At 47.6% G+C, this 23347-nt stretch overlaps 1 protein-coding gene across 3 annotated transcripts in view; it reads left to right on the plus strand.

The window, feature by feature from the left end:
* The window catches only part of ROBO1 (roundabout guidance receptor 1), a 1505960-nt gene that overhangs the window by 1060827 nt on the left and 421786 nt on the right, over positions 1 to 23347 (plus strand). Inside the window, exon 1 of one of the 3 annotated variants that reach the window (XM_085623025.1) lies at positions 11798 to 12772. The exons of the other annotated variants lie outside the window; for them this stretch is intronic. Coding sequence (XP_085479151.1) covers positions 12715 to 12772 — 58 coding nt within the window. The 5' untranslated portion in view covers positions 11798 to 12714. Of the gene's footprint in view, positions 1 to 11797; positions 12773 to 23347 lie in introns of those variants that run through there. 3 annotated transcript variants of the gene reach the window in all.

Below are 23347 nucleotides of genomic sequence, written 5' to 3' on the forward strand. Positions count from 1 at the left end.
AGGCAATGATGAAAGAAAAATGTATTAAAATACACTCTTGACTAATCATCACACACTAACTTCATTGCACACTACAATGAATTCTGGTCTTCTCAACAGCTAGATAGGCCTTTATGAGACACGACTACTTGGAACTAATCAGTTGCCTTCTTCTGCTGCACTCAAGTGATTGTGGGCATGGCCCATCCCTAGGTGTGCAATCTTCTGTCAATGAAGAATCATACACAAAGCGGTTGGTAGATTATGAAGGGGGATTACAGGAATTCTTGAGCAAAGCCTATGAATTTTGTAGCTCCCCTTATTTACCTGGAAATGACCGAAGACACTAAACATTACAAGAGAGCAACAATCGGAAACTGTCCCATTAAGAAAGCTAAAATGGGTGGGGGGGGAGAGAGAGAGACTATGAGGGAGCAATGAGTGTGTTAACAAGCATTAGCAAATCCAATAGGTGCCGTAATATGAGAGAGCTTTTGGCTTTGGCAATGTGTTTTAGCCATTATGGATTCCAGTGTGGCTGCATGGCTAAATGTTAGTGGCGTGGAGTGGGATGGGGTGGGGTGGGGTGGGGTAGAGTAGAAGGAGGTAGAATGGGGAGAAGTGCAGTGGGTAGATTGGAGTAGAGTGGAGTGGTGGTAGCCTTGATAGAACGGACTGGGGTGGATTGGGGAAGATTGGGGTGGGTTGGAGTGGGGTGGAATGGAGTAGATTGAAGGGGTTATTTAGAGTGGGAGAGTTGGATAGATTGGCATGATCGAATGGAGTGGGGTAGATTGAATTGAGTAGAGTGGAGTAGATTGGAGTGGGATGGAGTGGGGTAGATTGGGCTAGAGTGGGGTAGATTGGAGTGGAGTGGGGTAGATTGGAGTGGATTAGATGTGGGGTAGAGTGGAGTGGGGTAGATTGGGGTGGAGTGGAATTAGATAGATTGGAGTGGAATGAGACAGACGGGATGAGTAAAATGGAGTCGGGTAGATTGGAGTGGAGTCGGATAGATTAGGGTGGAGCGGTATAGATTGGGTGGATTAGAGTAGGGCAGATTGGATTGGGGTGTGTTAGATTGGAGTAGTGCAGATTGGAGTGGAGTAGATTGAAGAGGGATGATTGGTGGGGGTAGAGTGGTGTGAGGTAGATTGCAAGTGGGGTGGGGTGGGGTGCGGGGGAACCAGGTAGAGTGGGGTAGAGTTGGATAGATTGGAGGGGAGAAGGGCAGATAGGATAGATTGGTGTGGGGTAGATTGGGGTGGGTAGATTGGGGAGGGGTAGATTGTAGTAGTGTAAACAGGGGTAGAGTAGGGTGGGGTGGAGTGGGTTAGATTGGAGTGGAGTAAGGTAGATTTGAGTGGAGTGTGGTAGATTGGAGTGGGGTAGATTTAGGTAGAGTGGAGTGGGGTGGGGTAGATTGGAGTGGATTGGGGTAGAATGGATGGATTGGAGTGGGGCAGACTGTGATAGAATGGAGTTGTGTAGACTGTGGTAGATTGAAGCAGGGTAGATTGGGGTAGATTGGAGTGGGGTAGATTGGAGTGGAGTGGGGTAGCTTAGAGTTGTGAGCCATTGGATAGATTGCAAAGGAGTTTGGAGTGAAGTGGGATGAATTGGAATGGAGTGGGATACATTTGACTGGGGTAGATTGGAGTGGAGTGGGCTAGATTTTAGTGGAGTTGGGTAGAGTGGAGTGGGTTGTACTGAGGTACATTGGAGTGGGGTGCATCCAGGTAGATAGGAGTGGGGTAGATTGGAGTGGAGGGGGGCACATTGGGGTAGAGATGAGTGGGGTAGATTGGAACGTAGTGGAGTGCATTGGGGTAGATAGGAGTAGAGTAGGATAGATTGGGTTGGAATGGGGCAGATTGAAGTGAGGTAGAATGGAGTCAGTGGATTGGAATGAGGTGGGTAAATTGGGTTGGGGTTGATTGCTGTGGGGTAGATTGTGGTGGAGTGGGGTAGACTGGAGTGGAGCGGATACTTTACAGTGGTGATCAATTGGATAGACTGCAGTGGAGTTTGGAGTGGAGTGGGGTAAATTGGAATTGAGTGAGGTAAATTGGACTGGGGTAGATTGGAGTGGAGTGTGGTACATTGGAGTGGAGTTGGGTAGAGTGGAGTGGGTTTACTGAGGTACATTGGAGTGGTGTGGATTGGTGTAGATATGAGTGGGGTAGATTGAATAGATTGGAGTGGAGTTGGGTAGACTGGGGTAGATATGATCAGAGTGGGGTATATTTGAGTGTTGTGCTGTAGATTGGATTGGAATGGGGTGGAGTTGATTGGGCTAGATTGAGTGGAGTGGTGCAGATTGGAGTGGTGTAGATTGGAGTGTTGTAGATTGGAGGGGGTAGATTGGGGTAGAGTGGAATGGATTGGGGTAGATAGGAGTTGAGTGGGGTAGATTAGGTGAGAGTGGGGATGATTGGAGTGGGGTCGATTGGAATGGGGTAGATTGGAGTGATGTAGATTGGAGTGAAGTGGGCAGATTGCAGTGGAGTGGTGTAGATTGGAATGGAGTGGTGTAGTCTGGGTGAAGTGAAGTGAGGTAGATTGGAGTGGAATAGATTGTAGCAAAGTGGAGTGTAGTGGAATACATTGGGGCACAAAGTAGTGAAGCGTTGTGTGGTGGGCTAGATCGGAGTGGGGTAGAGTTGAGTGGGGCAAGGGTTGCAGAGTGGAGGGGCTTTGAGCGGAGCGGCGTGTTTTGTCATGGAGTAAGTGGCATAGATTAGAGTGGTGTGGAGTGGAGTGGCATGGCGTGTTGTGGAGGGGCAAAGAGTGGAGTGTCATTGAATAGAGTGGTAAGGCATAGAGAGGAAGGGCTTAGTGGTGTAGTGTGGTGAATGCATGTTGTGCTAGCACACTGTCATCACGGACAACATATTTTCTATTCAAATAACCATTATATTTGCACAAAATACAGTTTTACTGCACACAAACATTAATGTGTGTTAATGTCAGTACCTAGTGTATTGATATTTTTTTAACATATCAAAATATTTTTTTCACCACCCTCCAGAATTATCAAAAATATGTGCTTCGTGTGTACTAATTCTGATATAGTCCGAAGCATCAGCACAGTTCTTTTTTTTTGTTGTGTGCTAGAAAAAAACACCCTACACCCTCTCCTCTTACATGGATACTCAGTAGGATTGTCACATAAATTCTCTCACTTTGAAGTCAGAGAAAGAAAAGCAAACACCAAGCTCCCTCAGAAGAGAGAACTTGACACTTGACCTATGTCTTTGGATGCACAGCAAATGTGACAAGATAAGAACAAGGTTTATAGGCTTGCTTACAGAAAGCCAGTTTGGGGAAGAATACAATAAACAAAGTTTGGGCATCGGAAGGGAGGAACTCAAGCTGGACAGCCTAAAGCAAATAGATTCATCAAATAAAAAGCCAGAAAATGTGAGTTACAAACCCCAAATCCAACGGTAAGCAACGGGGTGAATGCATTTCTAGGTCAGCTTTCTGAATATCCTCAAGATGTTAGACTTGGACATTAAAAAGACAGAGAGAAATTGTGGATGAAAAGTATCGGTGAAATGAAAATAAACCTATTGCCAGGCCTAAACCTTCCTTTTTAATACATATAAGTAGGGGTGGGCAGCACTCGTGGAGTTTTACTCTGTCGAATTCTGCAGAGTTATCTAAAAACGTTGTGAGATCTAGTGGACTTCTGCGAGCTGCAAAATGTTGTTCCATTGCGCTACTCGTGCTGATTTTTAGCACCGTGAGCTTGACCTGTGCTGTAAAAACAGCGCAAACTGCACCACTTGGTGCACCAGAGGGCGCTACTTCTTTCTACTGCTCGAGTAGAATTCCTACTTGAGCTACAGCTTTCGCAACCCGAGCTGCAACTTTCTCAATGCAAACGGTATCGACCTGCAGCGACTGCCCGCATTGAGAAATCTCGCTGGGAGGTGGTCTAGCACTCATTTTTTCTCGCTCACCAACTTAACATTGGCGAGCCGCTTGCGAGAAAAACCACGCGGTGGTTGGCGGAGGTTTTGCCGAACTTCGTGCTCCAAGTGGAGTGCGGAGTGGCCAAAACTCTGCGAACTCTGCTGGTGGAGTGGACTTTACTGGCCTCCCTTACATATAAGTCCCCCCTATGGGAGGCTCTAGACTCCCCAAAGGGCAGGCTTCAGTTTATTTGAAAGGTTGAACATGTACTTTTAAGTTTTGCATATCTCTGTACTGAAAAACTCCTACATTTGAAAGGCCAACTCCTCCCATAGGATAACCTTGGGTTACCTTATTACAATTAATAAGTGATACATTTTGATTGGGAACAGATAGAAATGTCATGTCATTTTAATTTAACCCCATTTTTAATGGTAAAGTCAGATTTTAAGTCACAATGCTGAAAATGCTACTTTTAAATAGCTGACTTCTGTCTTCAGTTAGTGACCTGTATTCAATGACTAGGTTTGGCTGGCAGGTGCTCTTTGTATATTCCTCTAAGACAGTGAGACAAAGAGGAACAGGGTGTTGGAAGGATGGTCCATCCTGCAAGTACGGGAGGGGCAAAGCTTTTTCCTGTCCCAATTAAATTTCAAACGGCCTGCCTCAGCTCACTGACAAAGAACTTGAACAATAGATCTCTTGGAGCCTGGGCAGAGGAGAAAGGAAATTCCAGAACCAGATGTGGGGGGGGGAGTCTAGAAGTTTCTCCCACTTCAATTCTGGCAACTGGTATTAGAATAGGATCCTTAGGCACACCCTTCAATTCACTTCTGGATTTGCGGAGGACACCCAGAAGGACTGCCTTGTACTTTATAGGACTGCGCTGCTGCTTGAGGCCTGCTTTTTACCTCAAAGAACTGCCCTGTCGCTTGAGGCCTGTCTGCTACCAGAGTGACTCCAAGGGACAGGTGGTTGACCAAGCTCCAGAGGCTTCCCTGACTCTACCCAGCTGGCATGCTGCACTTGACGTGTCTGGACCTGCAACTGGGCCGGCCTAAGCCCTCCTGGCCTCTGCTAGAGTGAGCTACTGATCCCCAAGAGGTGCCTCTCAAGATCATGGACCCTTGGCTGGCATCAGTTGAGCTCCTCCTGTAAATAAAGGGAACAATCCTGACGTTTTGGGCTCTTCGCGACCACAAATGAACCTGTTTGCGCCAAAATCTTGCCACCCATGAAGACCACTAATACAAACCTCTGGTGAACCCGACTCTTTGCACTACAGCAACCACCAGTGACGACTGGCAAGGCACGAATAGCAAATCTCACTACAGCTGTGACAGCCAGCGGGGACCGCCAATGCGAAACTCCAGCAACAACCGTCCTCGTCACCTGACAGGATCTTCACACTAAAGCAATGGCCATCCGCAACACCCAGCCTGCTCTTGGCACTACATTGACAACCATCTGTGGTACTCTCATTGCAGCCTCCTCCACCACAAAGTGGACTCTTCGTACTGAAGTTAGTGAAGGTAACTTTTCTCCCATGTCCCTTTATCTGGCCTGTGCTCCATCACAGTTGGCCCGAACGTGTTACTTTTCCTCGATCTAGCACAACCAGATGACTGTGAGTGGCGTTTTGTACTTTTAGGGGGCGGTATAGTTACCTAATTCTATGAATCTGCATATCGCCGGGTCTACCGATTGGCTTTTTATTGTTTTGGCCTCAAGATATTTATTACATTTTACTTTAGTTTTCTTAAATTGGTGTGGGCTTTTTTGAGTGTTGCATAAAAATTAAACACATTGCCTCTAAGTTAATCCTGACTCATTTTGTGCCAAGCTACCAGAGGGTTAAGCATAGGTTAATTTCATGACTGTTAAGGTTCGCCTTGACAGTGATTGTGGTTGTTGCTTGAGAAGGGTCTTCACCCCCCAGAAAAATCCAATATCCTGCAGTAATAGACTTTTCACTTTGTAGCATGGACTCACCCGTAGTCTTGTAATTTATACCATCACTTTTGCTGTGCTCACTGGTGTAGTGCTTGGACCACCATGTAGCAGTTCCTGGCTGTCATTGTGGAGGGGGGGTGTTATGAACTGACTGCTTGCTTCAACGTGATCTGCCAAGAAATCTAGGTTTCTCATTTAATGAGAGTACGTTTTTCACCAGTATGTGAGTAGTAGGGTGCGGAGAGAGAGCACTGTATGCAGTCCTATTAGCATGATGGCTTTAAGCCCCAGATGTTCTTTCTCTAATCTAACATAGTGCTTTGAAATAACTGTGAGGATAGATACTACAGTTTACAAAGTACCGAAACAAATCAGTAAATAAATAATACGTAGGTGATACAATCCAATTTTTATCAATAAATTCTGTCACTCTTAGTCACTGAGTTGGTAATATAAAAGATAAGTATCAAAATGTAAAGAAATATACAGAGATCTGTGACTTACTCAAGCTTGACATGAATCGAACTGGGGTTTCTATAGTCAGTGCTTCGGAAAATCTCACATTCTAAAAAGAAAAGTGAACGTTAAACATGTTTCCCTTTGGGCCCATGGAGCGTTTGCACACTACTATGACGGGTTAACAGTTCTGATTAAGCTCCTACCTCAATAGTAAAGCTGACCCTGATGTGAAGGAACTCTAGCCTCATGAAGGGAATACTATGAAGGAGAACAGAGTAAAGGGAGGAAGCTGGCACGGCTGTATGAAAGAAGCACGCATGGCTAAGCCACGCGTGCCTCAACAAAGCGATCCCAATAACTAATGCTCCTTAACCAAGCATTCCTTTACCATGCTTGCCTTTACCACACAGTTTTGTTGTAAAGGCATGATTGGGGAAGGGATATATGTGGTAAAGATCACCCCAACCCAGAGCCCTAAAACTGCCCGAGCCCTACAAACTGCTCCTTCCCACCCTGCCCTGAGCCCTAAATCACAGCCCCCACATCCTAAAGACTACCTTGACCCCAAGCCCCAACCCTGAGCCCTAAATCTAGGCCCCAGCCCAATAAACTACCCCGGCCCCAGCCCCCCCTGCCCATGTCCATAACAACTTACACCCACTCCTGAAAACTACCTCACCCTCCGGCCCTGAGCCCTAAAACCCAGACCCCAGTCCTAAAAACTATTCCACCAGACCCCTGAAGGCCTAAGTCTGGCTCCAACCCTAAAAACTACCCCCAGCCCCAAAACTACCCCCCAACCCTCCAAAACCCAGCCCCAAAAACTACCTCTACCTATCCAGTGTCGTAACGAAACTTAATTGGGTACCCCTGCTAAGTACATGGAGGGGCCCAACTCCGTAGCTCTCAGGCCATTGTACTGTGCTGAGTGGGCCCCCTGGAGCTCACCCCCCCCCCCGCCCTGCGGGGCTGTGGGGGCCTTTGTTACACCACTGCACCTCCCCAATTCCCGGCCTAAGCCCCACTTACCAAACTGTGTCCCAAAGCTTCTTCTCCCAATTCTTCCTGTTCCTCCTCCCGCCCACCCGAACATCTAGACCGTGCACTGCCTTAAACACACATATGCGTGGTTAAGGTATATGCGTGGTTAAGGCACGTGTGGTTCCGCTTGTGGGGAAACTGCCTGTGTGTCTCAGTCCGTGCTGTAAAGGCCGTTTCCCAGCTCACGCCATTGTGAAAATGTTTGCGCTGCTACAAAAAACTGCTGAGGAGGAAATCACAATTCTGGAAGATGTTACACAGGGCTTTGAGTGGGCTGGGCACCTCTGGGTTTGAGACCTGCCAGTAATTCAGAATGGACCTTGAAGCAGGTCCCTATCAGGCCCTGTATTCATGCACTGAACTTTATTGGCAAAACACTGATCGATTTTGAAAGCATGAATGTAAACAACTTTAAGGTAAGCGATGGCAGTGATTTAGTTCCTTTTTTAAATTTCACATTTTACTTAATTTCATATTCCCACTTAATTTTATTTATTTCCAAGATGTTGTGTTTCTGTATTTTTGTGTGTAACATATTACTCTTGTGTAGTACATATTCTGAATTAAGTCACTTCCAGATGTTCATAACGGTCCATGATTGAGAGCTCTGGAGTTGAGGCTGAAGGCAGTGTGAGTTTCTTATAGAGCCTGTCAGTAGGTCTTAAAAGTTTTCGGAATACAGGGTCATCCAGTATTTGGCTTCTGCCTCTGCAGAAGGCACAGAGCAACGGTCACGTATTCCATTTGCAATTGCGATTTGGTGCAAATGTGTGTGTGTCAAATTATTGACAAGGGGAAAGTACAAGTAAATGCAATGCTTACAGGGGAGTGAGTGAACTGGGTGTTTGAGGGTGGTGAAGAGAAAGAGTTGCAAGGAAGTACATTCAGGAGGAAGCGATAAATGGGTGCTGAAGAGGAAAGAAATGAGGTGCAAGATATGCAGATGGAGGTGATATGGCGAGAAAAGGGTGTACATATCTAACATGGAGTGAACACAACAGGAATGACTGAGACAACGCAAGATCACTACCCCTTGCACAGGCCTCTGTAATGTTTGTCACACTCTCACAGCTTCAGAATGGAAACAATTTCAATATAATTTACAAAAAAATAATTGGTGTTACTCTTATCTTAAACAGCTAACAACCATTGACAAAGCCAATAGTCCTGGCTAATTTTATGTGTATGGCAGTTGTTGTGTGTGTTATATATCTGGATTCAAGAACAGAAAGCTCAGACAGGAATCAAAATACTGGCCGGGGCACACTAAGGCATTGCAGAAATGTAGTTTATGTGTTTAAACCTCGCTCTTAACAACATAGGCCATAACTCTTTTAGACTCCTACTAACTCACTCACTTTTTTCATCCCCCTTAAAACCCTGCTGTTACACTTTGTGAAACAAGATGTCCCTGTCGCGAATAAGCTTTCACTATCTGAAAGGGAGCTCAAACTGCTGGTCAGAAACTGCCACTGGTGGAGAGGGGCTCAGACTCCTTTGAATGTGTTGACCCGGTGCTTATAGTGCTCACACCAGTAACAGAGCTCACACTTCTGTGAAGGACCTTACGCAACTGGGAGGAAGTACCATGGTTATGAAAAGGCCACCATTCGTGTTTAAGGGAATGCAGTGAAGTTCACGTGTTGTGAGGGAGCTTATAATTGTGCTGTGAAAGAGGTCTCCCTGTTGAAAGGGGGCTAACGCTAATGGACTGTAGCACACAATGCCGGATGGGCATTCAAAATGCCACAATTGGGTTCTAGATGTTGTCAGTGGCGGCTGCCTCTGAACGGGGGTGGTAAGGCGGGGGGAGGTGGCTGAAAAAAAAAATCTGTGTCTGCTTTGCCGCCGCATGCCTCTCCTCCGGCGTCTTGCTTCAGGAGCAGCGTCATGATTGGTCTGAGTGGCTTGTTTAGCCGCTCAGGCAGTGCCTGGGGAGGCTGAGCATGTTCTCCAAGGGGCTGTGCAACAGCCCAATGGAGAACATGCCAACTATGCATGACTGTTTCGCCGGCCCCAGAGGGCTGGTCAAAGCGCCATGCGCAAGTAGGGAGGGAGTGCAATCTGCTCCTGCTCACTCTGGGGCGAGCCAGTCCTGCCCGGCCCGGAGTAGCAAAGGAAAATAAAATGATAATAACTTCTTGTTCTTATCATTTTATTTTTATTTTCCACTGCTCAACGCAGTAAGACGACGCCCTCCGCCTTAGTGGAGGAGCCGCCACTGGATGTTGTGTACTTCACACAGGGCTTTAAGTGGGCCGGGTCTCACCGGGTCTGAGCACCGGCAGTTTTTATAAGGGGGCCTCGAGCCGGGTCTGAGCACCGGCAGTTGTTATAAGGGGGCCTTGAGCCGGGTCTGAGCACCGGCAGTTTTTATAAGGGGGCCTCGAGCCGGGTCTGAGCACTGGCAGTTTTTATAAGGGGGCCTCGAGCCGGGTCTCTATCGGGCTCTGTTTTGTGCCCTGGCACAGGCGTCCGGTTGTTTTTTTCTGGACTGCAGTGACAGCAGGCACGTCGATGTGCGCTGCGCGCGCTGCTCACTTCTCACTAGTGGAGAAGTTACGGCATGACGTCATGCCAGGTGAGCGTTGTAGGCGAAGGGAAATCCTGTAAAGAGAGTCATGTTCTCTCTGGATTTCCCTTCTCATTTTGAAACTCAGGAGCAGCAACATTGTCGTGGTGTCACCAGGGCTTTAAGTGGAAGTTTTTTCAATATTACATACAAGCCATAGTTGCTGCTTTTTTATCTTATGCAACTAGCAACCATTGACAAAGCCAATAGTCCTGACTTGTAGGTATGATGTGACTTGTTGTATCATATATCTGGACGCAGTGACAGGAACAGCAAAATACAAGTAGGGCGACACACTGTGCTAAACACAGATTTTTAGCTTACGTGTTTTTAAGCCATGCCCTCAGTTACATTGACCACGCCCCTTTATGAGACCCTCCAGTTTTTTCATCCCACTTAAACCCTGACTTCACAGTTCCCTGAGGGAGCTCACCCTGCTTTGAGGAGGGACCACACTGCTAGGAGGGACGTGGTCCTCAAGCTGGCCTAATTCTGATGTGAGGTATTCTGTCAGGCCTGGCTTTCTACCTCACACCACTCTGCGCGCTCCCAGTTACAGATTTGCATTTCCAGTTACAAACGTAGGCTGACAAGTGCCGGGATGCAAAGCCATATATGAAACCCCCAGGGCTGTCTGGGCCGTTCACAGCCAGGTGGGAGATCCCTGGAGCTGTGACCTTCTTGTGTTTCAGGAGGACCTGCCACACTCTTGTGAGTCAGCGCCTGTTCGCCTCTCCAGTATCTACCCTGTCACTCACTGGAACAGGGCAACACCTTTCTTGGCACTTGGAAGGGGAGCTGGGTGTTCTTCGAGAACATAAAAATGAGTTGTGTGAGAGTCAATGGAAGCTTGCACTCTGCCCCGACCCCCACCCCCCTCCAGCCCTTCCCCCCGTTAAATTCCCTATTGTTTTCCATGCATTTGGCTGCACGGTGTGGCTCAAGGCAGGAAGTCCACGAGGTGAAACGGCTGACAGAAATATTCACTGATTAGCCCTGATTTTGGCATACTATTGAATTTTCCAGTTCTTCGGGGCACTACGTTTAATACATCTTGGATTTATTTCAAGAGCCTGTTAGGGTGCTTAAGGCGCCTACTGCCGACAGCCGAGTGCCCAAACTCAACAGGTTTCAATTCTAGTAAGATAGCTCAAGAGGTTCACGTCAGCTGCGAAGTTTATCTTAACATGCCACAGGCCCCAGTCCTGTAGGGAGGTAAGTCACTCGGTTAAGGCGCATGCTGCTTAGCTGTGCGAGTTACCTGCACATAAAACGACCCGGTTGGGATCGTGTCCCTCGCTTCAAACCACACCACTCAGCTTCCGCAGGGGGGGGGCGATAACAAAGAGGCATTGAGTGCTGAATTCGAAGCAGGCTCGCGGTACCCGGCTGCAGAGAATATATCAAGTTCTAGCGCCTATCCAGGCAGGATACTGTGTCTGAGTTAAATTATTTCAGCACTCACGCTTATTGCGTGGGTCTTCCTGGTGAGTGGATATCACCCGAAAAAGAGCCTGTTAAGGGACAAAACGGTGTTCTCGCAAATGGTATAAAAGACCATCTTTTCAAGAGTGTTTGTGGTCATGCTGTTAAAAATAAGCAAAGGTGTGCGCGTCCGCCGCCGCTCCACCGGTGGCACACACCCTCCCAGCCACTCGCTCCTCTGTCTCTACGTGCAATCTGTCTGCCTCGGTCCCTTCCCCCTTTTGTCCTGGAGACTGCCACTGGCGAAGACTTTTCAGGATCTGTGCAACCCCCGGCTCTGCCCCCCCCCCCCTCCCTCCCTCCTCCTGTGTATGCTGATTCTTGCTAGTGCAGAGGTTCCCTCCCAGCTCGCAGCAACTTCAAACCCACACCCCCGCCCCCTGCCTTCCCCACGCCGATCACTTACTGGGCGAAGTTTCCCTCCCTGCGTGCTGCAAATTTGGGCTTGCTGCCTCCCCTCCTCCCCACCCGCCGCCGGTCGCTGCTGCTTATCCCTTCCCCTCACGCCTGCACCCCTGGCCGGGATCGTCGCCTCCTCCCCGGCCGCAGCTAGCCTCTCTATTCCCTGGGTTACCAGGGGATGCCCGAGGAGGGTTCGTGCGCACTGTGTGGAGGCACCACTGGCTGTGTATCCCAGCCCTGACCTGCCGGAGGACCACTGGAGGAGGAGAGGAGTCCCTTCAAAGCAGCCAGCTCCCCCGAGCAGCGCCTCGACGTCCACTACGCGCAGGCAGGCGATACTCTTCTTGCAAGTGTGTGGGGCGCTCTTTGTGGTAGGCGTGTGCAGTAGCGCTGGAGGAGGCAGGACGCGCTCCCGGCTCGGATCCTCTCGGAGCCCTTCAGTGGTACTCACAGGGACCCGGGGCACTTTCTGTGCAGGGCATATAGTTGGGAGCAGCCAGATCACTACACCGGGAGTCCCCGGCACCGCGTGGGAACAAGAGCGCCTGTCTTGCTGGCCAATGTGCCGGTCTGTCGCTGCTGCAGGTCACCCGGCAGGCACTTTCCGGCACAGGGTAGGGAAGTGCCGCCCGGGCTAAGCCAGACGCTCGTGGAAGAGCCCTGTGCCGCATCTGAGTGTTGTACCCTTGCTCCGATCACCCAGGAGGCCAGGAGAGGAGCTCGCACCGCCGCTGGCCTCCCCAGAAGCTGATGCGCATCTCCGGCGGCGGGCAGAGCACCGGTCCGACCGCCTGGTGCCCGGCGCGCCGCCCGCTCCGATCCCGCAGGAGGGACCGCGGTCCGGGGCGTAGGGCGGCAGCTTTCTCCGGCATGAGACTGTTCGCGGGCGCTACCTGACTACAATGCTCGCGGAGTTCCTGCACTTCTGCCTTCTGTGTGGAATGATATGGACCTCCTCTGGTAAGAACGCAGTCGCGAATGCTCATATTTAAATATTTAACTGCCAAGATTGCTCACATTTTAACCGTTGATTTAAAGTGCTACTTGATGCCCGTTTCTTAGCACTTTCTGTCGCTTAATTCAACGTAGGCCTTATAATTCAAAATCTGTTAAAGTGGCGACTGGTGCAGTCCGCGACACTTTAGGTGGGTAAAGTAAAGTAGTGTGCATGCCTGTTTAGGGACCCGATTGGGACCACACAGCAGAGGCACCCCACGGGGTGCTGTTAATTACAGATTACTTTGCAGTGTTCCAGAAATAAAGACGAGGTCCCTGGAGGGCCGTCACATGAATATCCAGGCTAATGAAGCGCTAAGTTGGCCAGGCCCTTTATACAGACTTTAAGCAAGGGGATGGGCAAGGAACACGACCTTGTGATCCCGAGATTAAAAGAAGCCTGGGTGGAAAATGGAAAGCGGGGTATTGGATTCAGTGGGAGATTCATATTAGTCTGGCTATGCCCAAAGACCCTATTTCAGAAAGGCACTGATTACACACTCAGACTTTGCAGATTTGGTCACAGATAACACAGTTTGTCACGGGAAATGCTTGGATCACCTTTTAAATGTCAACACTGCATGAACGCATTCCTTTATGTGAAGTGGCATGGCGAATTCGACTTTAGGTTTACTGGCGGGTTCTCGGATGTTTGTAGTAGAGAGGTAGACACGCTTAAGTGCTTTGGGCCTAGCACGAGGAATGGAAGCGCTATATCAACACCCTTTCTATACAACGCCCCAACTCTAGAAGGATCCAGCGAGATCAAGGGGGCTTTACTCACAGACAATGCGCCTTATTGCCTATCAGCACTTACGCTTTGCGCGTGTCTTGGGGAGTTGGCGGGAGGGGGACGCGACAGCCCTGCTTTGATTTCCCGCGAGGTCGTGTCTGCTGGGAGCTGAGTGTGGGGCTCCGGCAGCCCGTTCAGCAGTTCTTTCATGTTTCCTAAGGTTGTAATTAAAGCCTATTTTATGCAGGAAGATGGCAGGAAATCTCCCCCTTCCTACACCGTGCGAAGCCGCCTGCCGCTGGGAAGCGTAGATAATGGGGGTCCTTCCCTGAAAGGACACATGGGACGGAAATCACTCGAGAAGATGGCTGAATGCTAGAAGCCTGCTTTGAAGATGAAATTAGCGAGAGGGGCATAATTGCCCCATTGCAGAGTGGTGAAGGGTGGTAAATCATTGTGTCCTGCCTGACCCCTCCCAGCACCCGTCGCTTCCTCTTTCTGTGTTTATCTAGCTAGCTATCTCCCAAATCATCTGCAGCTTTTTTTCCCAGTGTCCTACAGGCAGAGTGACCTTTGACCTGCTGAGATGTAATGTATGCAGGCCCTCAGGAGGTCACCGTTGCTGGCTTTCTGCTGTCTCCGCGCGCCCTCAGGAGCTGTCACAGGAGTCTCTTGTAAAATGCCAATATCTGACGCCTAATTCCTCCCATACATCATGTTTGCGTTGCAGGAAAGATAGAGTTCCAATGCGATGCCTCATAATGCACAGAGGCTGATATCTGTTTTCCTGATACTTCTTCTCAGAAGCTGCGAGTATGCCAATCCAAGCTGTGGAACCACCAGCTGTTTTGCTTGAGAGATTCTGAGCAAACACACCTAATAATTTAGCAATTTATAGGCAGTGTCACTTTAACGCGATTTCCCAGTCAGAGACAGACCCCTCTCACATAAGTGCAATAATCACAGATGCATGTAATCCAGTTTGTTTTATCAGAGTGATGTGGGTGAGATGCATTGAAAAGCATGGTAGCATCTTTGCACTTCATTCTGGGGTTACCTCTTGATAAAGAGTTGGAGGGTCTTTACAGCATGCAGGGTTTCACTTCCTCCTACATTTTCACCAGGAACCAGGCCATTGGTGGCAATGTTGCTTCATAACCTTTCCTGGGCCTACCCCTGCTAGCTACCGCTCACTTCAACCACCTCACGTGGGTCTTCAAGGCCATGGTCTAAGCTCGTCCTACTTTGCTAACGCACTCTCATTTTTCTCTCCTACCAGATCTTGGACCCTTCCAGCTTACACCCCTTTCTTGTACCCAGGCCATCCTTCACGCCTTTTTGCTTATGTCGATCTGCCTAACCCGCCCCCACATCCACTCTGGAACACACACTCTGCAATATGCATAGCGTCTTCTTCTCCTCTGCAAGTTTAAGGCAAAGATCAAATCCTATTTTCATAATGCAGACCACAGCTGATGCCACCTAAACATTCTAAGGATCTTATCTTCCCACAACCATACAACAAGTTCACCCACATGGTACACATAGGCTGCCCTCTCCTTCCTCTGGCATTGCGGGCAACCCTTTAGAAGCCTGTTTTTCATGTACTTGTTCCACCATTAATGTCTCGTCTCATCCACTAGCCCCCAATTCAAAGCCACATTTTGTACATGCAGCACAAACTGCATTACTGTTGTGTGTGTCAATATCTGGTTGCTTTGTAAATCTTTTCAGTTTGAAATTCTTGTACCTGGACACACACAATTACACAAAACACATTGGGTAGCACATGTATGGTGAATACACATTTGGATTTCAGCATGTAGATATGACCACGCCAGTATAAAATATCCCACAATACTGAAGGCAGTCAAAAGAGTGGCTTTCTGCATCTTTGAAATGAGGTCGAAAATCAGACTCACTCACTGATTAAAATGAATGAACATGCAGTGGTCCTGACAGCCATGTTTTTGGTCAGTGCTGAGGAGTTTATACGCCAACAGATATGGAATTTTAAGCAGAAACCTGTACCAACATTAGAAGTTCCAAATGCGCTATCATATCATGTAATGACGCTGGCGTGTGAAAATGTGTCTGTTTGTATGTATGTGTTATTCGTATGCTGCAACCTACCGGAGTAAATAGAATGCAATACCGTGTCAAAGGCAGAGGGACTGCCAACAAGGAGTAACTGGGTCCTGAGAGTGTGGAAGGGTATGGCTAGTTTGTTGTGATGCAGTGTTTTTTAAAGAGGTGTGTCTTCAGCTCCTTCAGAATTGGAGCATGGAGGGGCTGTTCTGATGGTTATGAGAGTGTTGTTTCAGACCCTAGGTGTATAAATGAAGAAGTCCTGTTGCTTTGTATTACTCTTTTGTTGTTGCATTACTTCATCGCCAGTCTGATGGTGCAAGATTGATATTATATAGTGTATTATCTGCCAGCCTCCCTACATCAGATTGCATTGGTTCCAGGTTATTAAGGGTTCTTTCGAGGATCAGAGGACTTGACCAGATGGGTCCCAACTAGGTACATCAAAGTTTCTGTATGTATAAGGATCTTTTATGTCAAGCCCATGACTTGGAACATGATATTGTTCATATAGAACCTAGTCTTTAAGAACTTTGTTGAAGCATCACCTATCTCCGGTATTCTCCCCTAGAACATCACTGGTTCTAGGTGGGTGTGGGAACATGGGGAATTTAGACAGTCTAGGCCAAGACTTTTCCGGTTATGTGCACGTGTCTCACCCTGCCCTCCTAGCTAAGACCTTGTTGTGATGTCCGTACTGCCATAGCTGATGTACCCCATCAGACACTGCTGCCATCCCTATGTCGATCATGGAGTATGCCCTCTAAGTAATCTACGTGTAAAATAATTCTGCTGCACCTTGCCATCTCTCAGGTTCATCCGTTGTGCGGTTGGTCGGAGGACAAATGGGCTCCCCTCCATCAATATCGCATCCATCACATATTCAGTCTGTAGATTTGGCTTGTGATGATATGGTGTGTGGTACTGTTGACATGTATGTCTCCGTCTGCAACAATGTATGGACGCAATATTGAGTTTTGCTCATTTAGATTACACCAATGAGACATTGTATCGTTTTGTGCACTTTGTATAGCTCTGAAAGGAAGTTATAGGCTTCAGTGAAATGCTAAGAGTGTATGTGTGGGTGTGTGTGTGTGTGCGTGTTAAACTGAGCAGGTGCCTTAAACCACTTAATTCTACTTCAATCACTAAGTAAAAATACTCCAGGTAGTAGAGGTTAAAGGAGATTACCTTTTTGATGTTGGCTACGTGAAGCAACGTGCACTAGTAAGCCTTTGCAATCTGATAACTGTGTGCACATGGTTACTATCAGTGTGAACAAGTGAATGGTCGAATCCTTGGTCAAATGAACCATTATCTAACTGATTGGATCACAACAATGATTTGGTTGGTTAATAACTGTAGGTTTTCTGCAACAGCAAATGTGCTGTTGGAAAAATACCCTCCCTAGGTGGACGCTATAGCACGTGTAGCCCGCTCTTATATTTTATTTGAGAATGGAAAACACAACTCTTCCTCCAAGAATGTAGTTAGCTTAGCTTCCCTCAGTCAAGGCTCCTGAGACCACCCAATCCTATCCCAGGCAGTGCTACAGATCCCATTGGTTGCCATGGCTCATCTTGCCAATCTGATGCCTGTCTCTGGCTTTAGGCCACTTGCTGACTTCATCACATGTGACAGAAATTGTAAATCCACTCACGCCATGCCTTCACATTGTTCCTTCAGGCTCCGGACAGTTCCAATCAATAGAGGCAAACCTCAGCACTGCTTGGTTCCCAAGAGGTGCGCTTGGCACCTAAACGAAGCAGTTCTATTGGTGACTCACTGCTAAGTACCAACATCTTCAAAATTCTCTCAAGTCACCACAGCGGCAAAATGTAGCACAGAACCACACAATATTTAAATATACATGGCTTTGTCTATCAAAGACAGACTGTGCTGCACAGTCGTTGACCGTACAACTGTTTGTGACTCAGGCTCCCATTTTGTTTTGTTTCCAAACATGCATATTACGTCACAATGACATGCTCCTCCCCGGATGTTGGGCACCTGTGCGAAATACATGTCTTCGACTGAGGAAGCCTTTAACAGTAACACAGTCTTCCTGTTATCACAGTGTTTGCAGCTTTTTATGGGAAACAGTGAAGCTAAAACGTGGGTGTATCCCAGTTCAAATTCATCAGTAATAAAACTATTCAGGAGGCAAGGATGTAATAATGCAGGTTTTCATGGGCAATCCACCACCCCTAGTGCATATCACAATGTGTTTGTTCTGGTGGTTGCCATGCTTTGAGCTGCAATTATTTCAAAGTAACAAACTGCAAACAGGCTGGAGCGTGTCTATGATTATGAAGTATCGCGGATAGGTAGAGGTGTTTTCCCACAATACACGAGGAATCAGATAACAAGAGATGGCGAGTAACAAAAAACGGCACGCCTTCTTTTGGTGCTGTTTTCTGGTCTGATGTAAAGAGTGTCCTGAATACAGATTATTTTCAGTACTTAAAGTATTGTCAGTGTGATAATATAAGGAGGAAGAAGAGATTACTAAAGAGATACAGGGATTAATGGCCATTAACTGTTTGATCTGGGTTTACACATGCAGGGCCATTTTATCATTCTTGGGGATTAAAGATGGCGTCATTGCAACAGGGTTTTACTGATAGCAGATTTATGAACATCCCACTCCTCGACATATTTATTGTATGGACTACACATGACTAAAAATTACTGGAAATTGCATTGTCTCTTAATGTGTATGTTGGTCTAAGCAACTAGTAAACAACGTTTTACTGAATCTCAGGAAAACCCGCAACACAAAATGTTATTTTGCCAGAAGGTCTTTTACGGATATTTTCGTAACAGAGTATCACTGCAATGCTTAATTTTTGCCGGTGATTGCAGGTGGTACCCACAGCCACTCATTTTTGGGAACAGGTACTTATTTTTCATCATCAGATTTTGACATGGACCCAGTGAGAGAAAAGCACAAAAGGGACAAAAAAGGAGGAAGAGGAAGATAGGAGCACAGTGACAAAGGAGGGAAGCTTGGATGAAAAGAAACCTGCAAGAGTGAGTAAAAGAGAAAGGAAGAAAGAGGCATGAGGTGATGTGAAGTCCAGACAGCCTCGCCTTTCTGCAACCCTGCGTTCTGCAGTACTGACAGAAGGGTGCTAGGAAACACTTAAGGCCCTGCACTTGGTTTTTTGCATATTAACGGCCGGATTATGATGTCGGTCAGAGTTGTCTACAACCGACTGCTCTGCGGTTTTCGGAACCACCTGAACTCAGGTCGGCAGTCCAAAATCGCAATTACTATGTGACCGCATTTGGTGCAGTCGCAAACTCTAATTTCCCTCTGGGAGCTTATGCGGCAGTCAGAAACCGGCTGCAGCACAAACTCCCATAGAGAAAAGGGGGTTGCTGTAAATCCCTGCACCATGGTGCAGGCACCTCAGGGTGCCTGCCACATGGTGCATGGATTTACAGGGGGGCACCATAGGTGTCCCCCGGTCCACAACCGGAAGCCACAGAAGGTGGCCCGACATGGAAATCCCGTTGGAAACAGACATCATAATCCTGAAGGCGGAAACGCCTTCCGTAAGGTATTATGTTGCAGTTCCGACTGGCCGACGGGCTCTTTGAGCCCATCGGAAGCCAGTGGGATTGCACGGCCAGTTTGGACTCTGACCGCCATCATTGAGATACGATGGCTGGACATCAAACCAAGGATGTTGATTGGTAAACCTCAGGCGTGTGGTCGGAGGCTAACAAACAGGCATCCTAATCAGGACACTAAGTGCTGTATTGCAGACAACTATCCTAAAGGTATTATGTTTTCATATTTTAATTTAAAATAGTTATGTATGTGTGGGTACAAGAGCTGGCAGATAGATAGACAGGGGCTTTCACCTCACACCAAGAGACAAATATAACTCATTAGAAGTCTAGAAGAAAGTGCATGTCTAACTGTTACAAGGCATATTCTCGCTTTCCAAGATCATAGAGGAGTCCCCCCTTTGTTTACAATGAGTTGGCTTTCCTTGTCACTCTCATTTCCCCTCTTCTTATTTTTGTCCCAACTTGTCAATCTTGTGTTTGTTTCTCTCATGGATTACTTCCTCTTTGCAATATATTTGATTGGCTGGCATCGCTGCTGCCACTGCTTGGTTTTCAAGCACTACTTTTGTCTTTAGTGTGAACACTCCATTTGAGTGTCTGTGTTTTGAACAGTCTCCCTCATGCATGTCTCTCCCCATGCACTCTGTGTTGCTGCCATCAGTTGCTCGACTACTTCTTCACGTCCTCCTCCTCTTGCACTTACCTTACACCCACCCGTATGCTTCCTCCCACCTGTGCCATCTACGTTGCTTCCCCTCCAGCCCTTCTCTCCCTATCGCTTTTGCATCTGCTTCCGAGTTGCTTCGGGGTCTTCCCACCGCTCCCCTTGTTGTTTCACTATTTTACCCTAGTGCATGCACCTACAAGATGATGAGGGCAGCTACGTCCAATGCTTTCCCCCCCACCCCCCTAATTGAGCCATGCTGCCCAGCATCTAAAAACTATCGGCAAAGCCAAGAGATCCTAATGGAGAGACATGTTGGCTTTGCCAATGCTTATGTTTTATGCTGCCTGAGGTTAATTTCATATCACGGTATCATGATGGCCGTGAGTCTACATCCTGATTTTTGGTCAATCTTTCTCTCTAGTCTTTCCTTTCAGTTGCAGATTTTACCATACCATAGGACTGTGCCATGCATTGGGGAGGGTTTGGCCAACAGAAATGGTGTGGTGCATTTTTTTAATTTTGGTTGATGGGGCTGCGGTGGGTACCCTCTAGGGTTGGCTCTTGATAGGTAGTAGGGAACACAGCAATTAGCTGTGGGGTGCTAGGAGTGCTAGGTTTCTAAATGTGGGCAAAATAAGAAAGCAGCCTCCTTGTTCACTTGAACACCCCAGCTCCTGCCCAGGGGAATGGGGGAGATAAGAGTTGTTCTAGGGCACCAGGTTATGGCCTGTTTACCCATGCATATCTCCCAGAAGAGTGTGAGGGGGTCCCCAGAGAGATGTCTCTGGCATGGGTTGGGTCAGTAAAGGGCTGACCCTGCTCCCTGGTTATGGAGCAGAAGTTATTGTATCAAGGGCCCTTATGGTTCTGGCAAGGGGTCCAAATTATGCAATGCCAGAACGACCAGTTGGGAGGTCAACCAAGAAATGAGTTGGTAGGACTTGGGAGGGTTATGCAATGGGAATTTGTAGTTTGCCTTTTCCCACTAATGGTATATATTTTATATTCATGCAAATGTTACATTTTTTTTTAACAAACTTGTTTTAAAGTACATTTTGAGAGTAATTTAAAACCCAAAACATCAAAGGTCTAAGGCCACATTTGTGGGTGGTATTTTGCTCTTTGGTCCCCTCTCCTGTCTTGGAGGGACCCTCCTATCAAATTAGGCACAATAAATGACATTTTACTGTCTCAATATGGCTGCCAGTTGTTGAAAGATGCTCTATTTTGTCCCATAAGTAGGACTTTGTGTGAATGCAACATCTAAGTCTCTGCTGGCTGACGGCTGGGAGGCTATTTTCTCTGTGACTGATTGAGTCTGTGCCACATAGAGTCACCATGTACATGCTGCTTCCAATAAACGGATTCAATTTCCCCACATAATTGACATTACCCACATTTTAGTTGGTATCATCCTCTTTATAATCATCTTCCTACTCCCTGAAAGTTAACTTTAGTTACAAAACACTTTTTTTTATTTCGCATCGCTGCATCACCCTTCTCAAATGGGTCTACCAATGATGCCTTATGGCGGACCACCTCTGACCACTCCAGAATGTCTCCACTTCCCCAGTTTCTGTTCCTATAATCTTCGGAAAGTCTTATTTTCTCTTCCCTTACTATTAATACTTATAAGGCCAAGATGATGTGCATCTCTACCCATTAAAATATATATTGATTTACATAAACCACTAGACGTCGCCCAGGGCACTTCAGAGCACTACATGAAAGAAAAAACCCAGAGAGGATGTGAATGAAAGGGAATCAGAGTCCACCAGGATGCAAGGATTGGGTCTGGGTCTGGCATTATTCTATGTATATGGTTTGATCCCATGGTATCCATTCTTGCTTGAGATAGTTTGGTATTGTCCCAAGTCATCATGGTAACCATACAAGTCAAACTGCGTGCGCAATCTGCGTAACTTCGACAAACAGCGAGCTGTTGGCGCCTGTTTGTCAAAGTGAGGAGCCAGCTGACGGTGTTTGATGATGCCAGCTCTCGGGGGAGGCCAGAAAGGGGCCGTGGGGACAGGTATTGATGTCTGTTTAAAGTGTTAAAGTGTCAAGCTGTGAAGTGAACTGGGGGTCAGCCCGCTTCGCGAGGACACGTTATCTCGGCTCCCGAGGCCCGAGAGCAGCGAGTTAAAGTGGGCGGCGGCTGGCAGGGCACGCACATGAAAGCCACGCGGAGCTGCTCTGTGCCCACATGAAATTGCGGCCTGCGCCACGGCAGCAGCTTCTGATTAGGGCGAGGGCTGAGCCAGGAAAGCGGTCAGCTTTGATGAACCGCAAACAAACATGATGGACGAGCAGGGCTCGCATTCCAGGCGGAAGCTCGACTGCTTCCATCCAGCCAGCGGTTTCTGAAAGTGCGCCACGCCGGCCTCTCCGGCCCCTTCACGTCTCTGGTCAGCCGTGCGCGCGCTGCCAGGCCGCGCTTCCCCCAGCAAATTGTGCTGCTGGTGCCATTGTTCGCCGTGGCTTTCATGCTACATTACGTCTCTCTTTGGAGTCCCCCATTCCATTCATAGCTGCCCCTTGATGCCACGCCAGACCAGGCCCCTCTCTGAATAACCGTACATTAGCGAGGAGGCCCCCTTTCAGTACACACTGAAACCGAAATGTGTGAGTAAAACTGAACGTGTTTTCGCTCTATTTTTGAAAGGGGAAGGGAGCTCTAAGGACTTTTCCGCGACCGAGTTATTTGTGTTTGTTCAGGAATGAAATGTCCACCCTTCCTTCTCGGGGCCGCAGCGGCCGCAGATGAGAAATTAAGTTCTGGGGAATGCAAGACACCTGGTCCCCCGAATGAATGAAGTTTTTGTAGGATTAAGTTTCCAGCCGTGGCTCCGGGCACTAAATCAGAAATCTCTCACTTTTAAAGGCAATAACGTGGGAGCACTAAAACATGTACTTGGCCGTTTTATCTGCTGTAGTAAGAGTTGGAGCGCAGCCGTGTCTCTCCTCCGCTGTTAAAGTAAGTTATGTTTTTAACACGTAAAACAAACTTCCTAGCTCGTTATGTCACTGAGTTTACTTTCATGGATTGTGAAACCACTGTCGGCCCAGAGGCAGGCGAGAGAAGCAGAAACGTCTCCATCCTCTTACTCCTGAATCAAAATACAATATCTTTAAAACATTTCAAAAATATACTTGTTTCCACTTCAACTTAGAAGGACAATAACCTGCCACTGACTATAGTTCCCAGTTATATTACGTAAATATCATACCTTAAGTTATATGTTTTATAGAAGAGGTGTGGCGCCGCGGCCAGGGCACTGACTCCAGAATATGGGGATCACGGTTCGATCCCCGGCACCGGCGGCGGATTAGCCCAGCACCATGTGACAATAGCTTGCTTAATCTTCCCGGCAGCCCCCAGCTCCTAGAGACCCTTACAGGGGATTGTTTGCGCTTTACAAATGTGGATTATTATTATTAACTGTCCCAGTACTGGCAAATCTAAATT

This window comes from Triturus cristatus, chromosome 8 (genome assembly GCF_964204655.1).
Source record: "Triturus cristatus chromosome 8, aTriCri1.1, whole genome shotgun sequence".
Taxonomy (NCBI): Eukaryota; Metazoa; Chordata; class Amphibia; order Caudata; family Salamandridae; genus Triturus; species Triturus cristatus.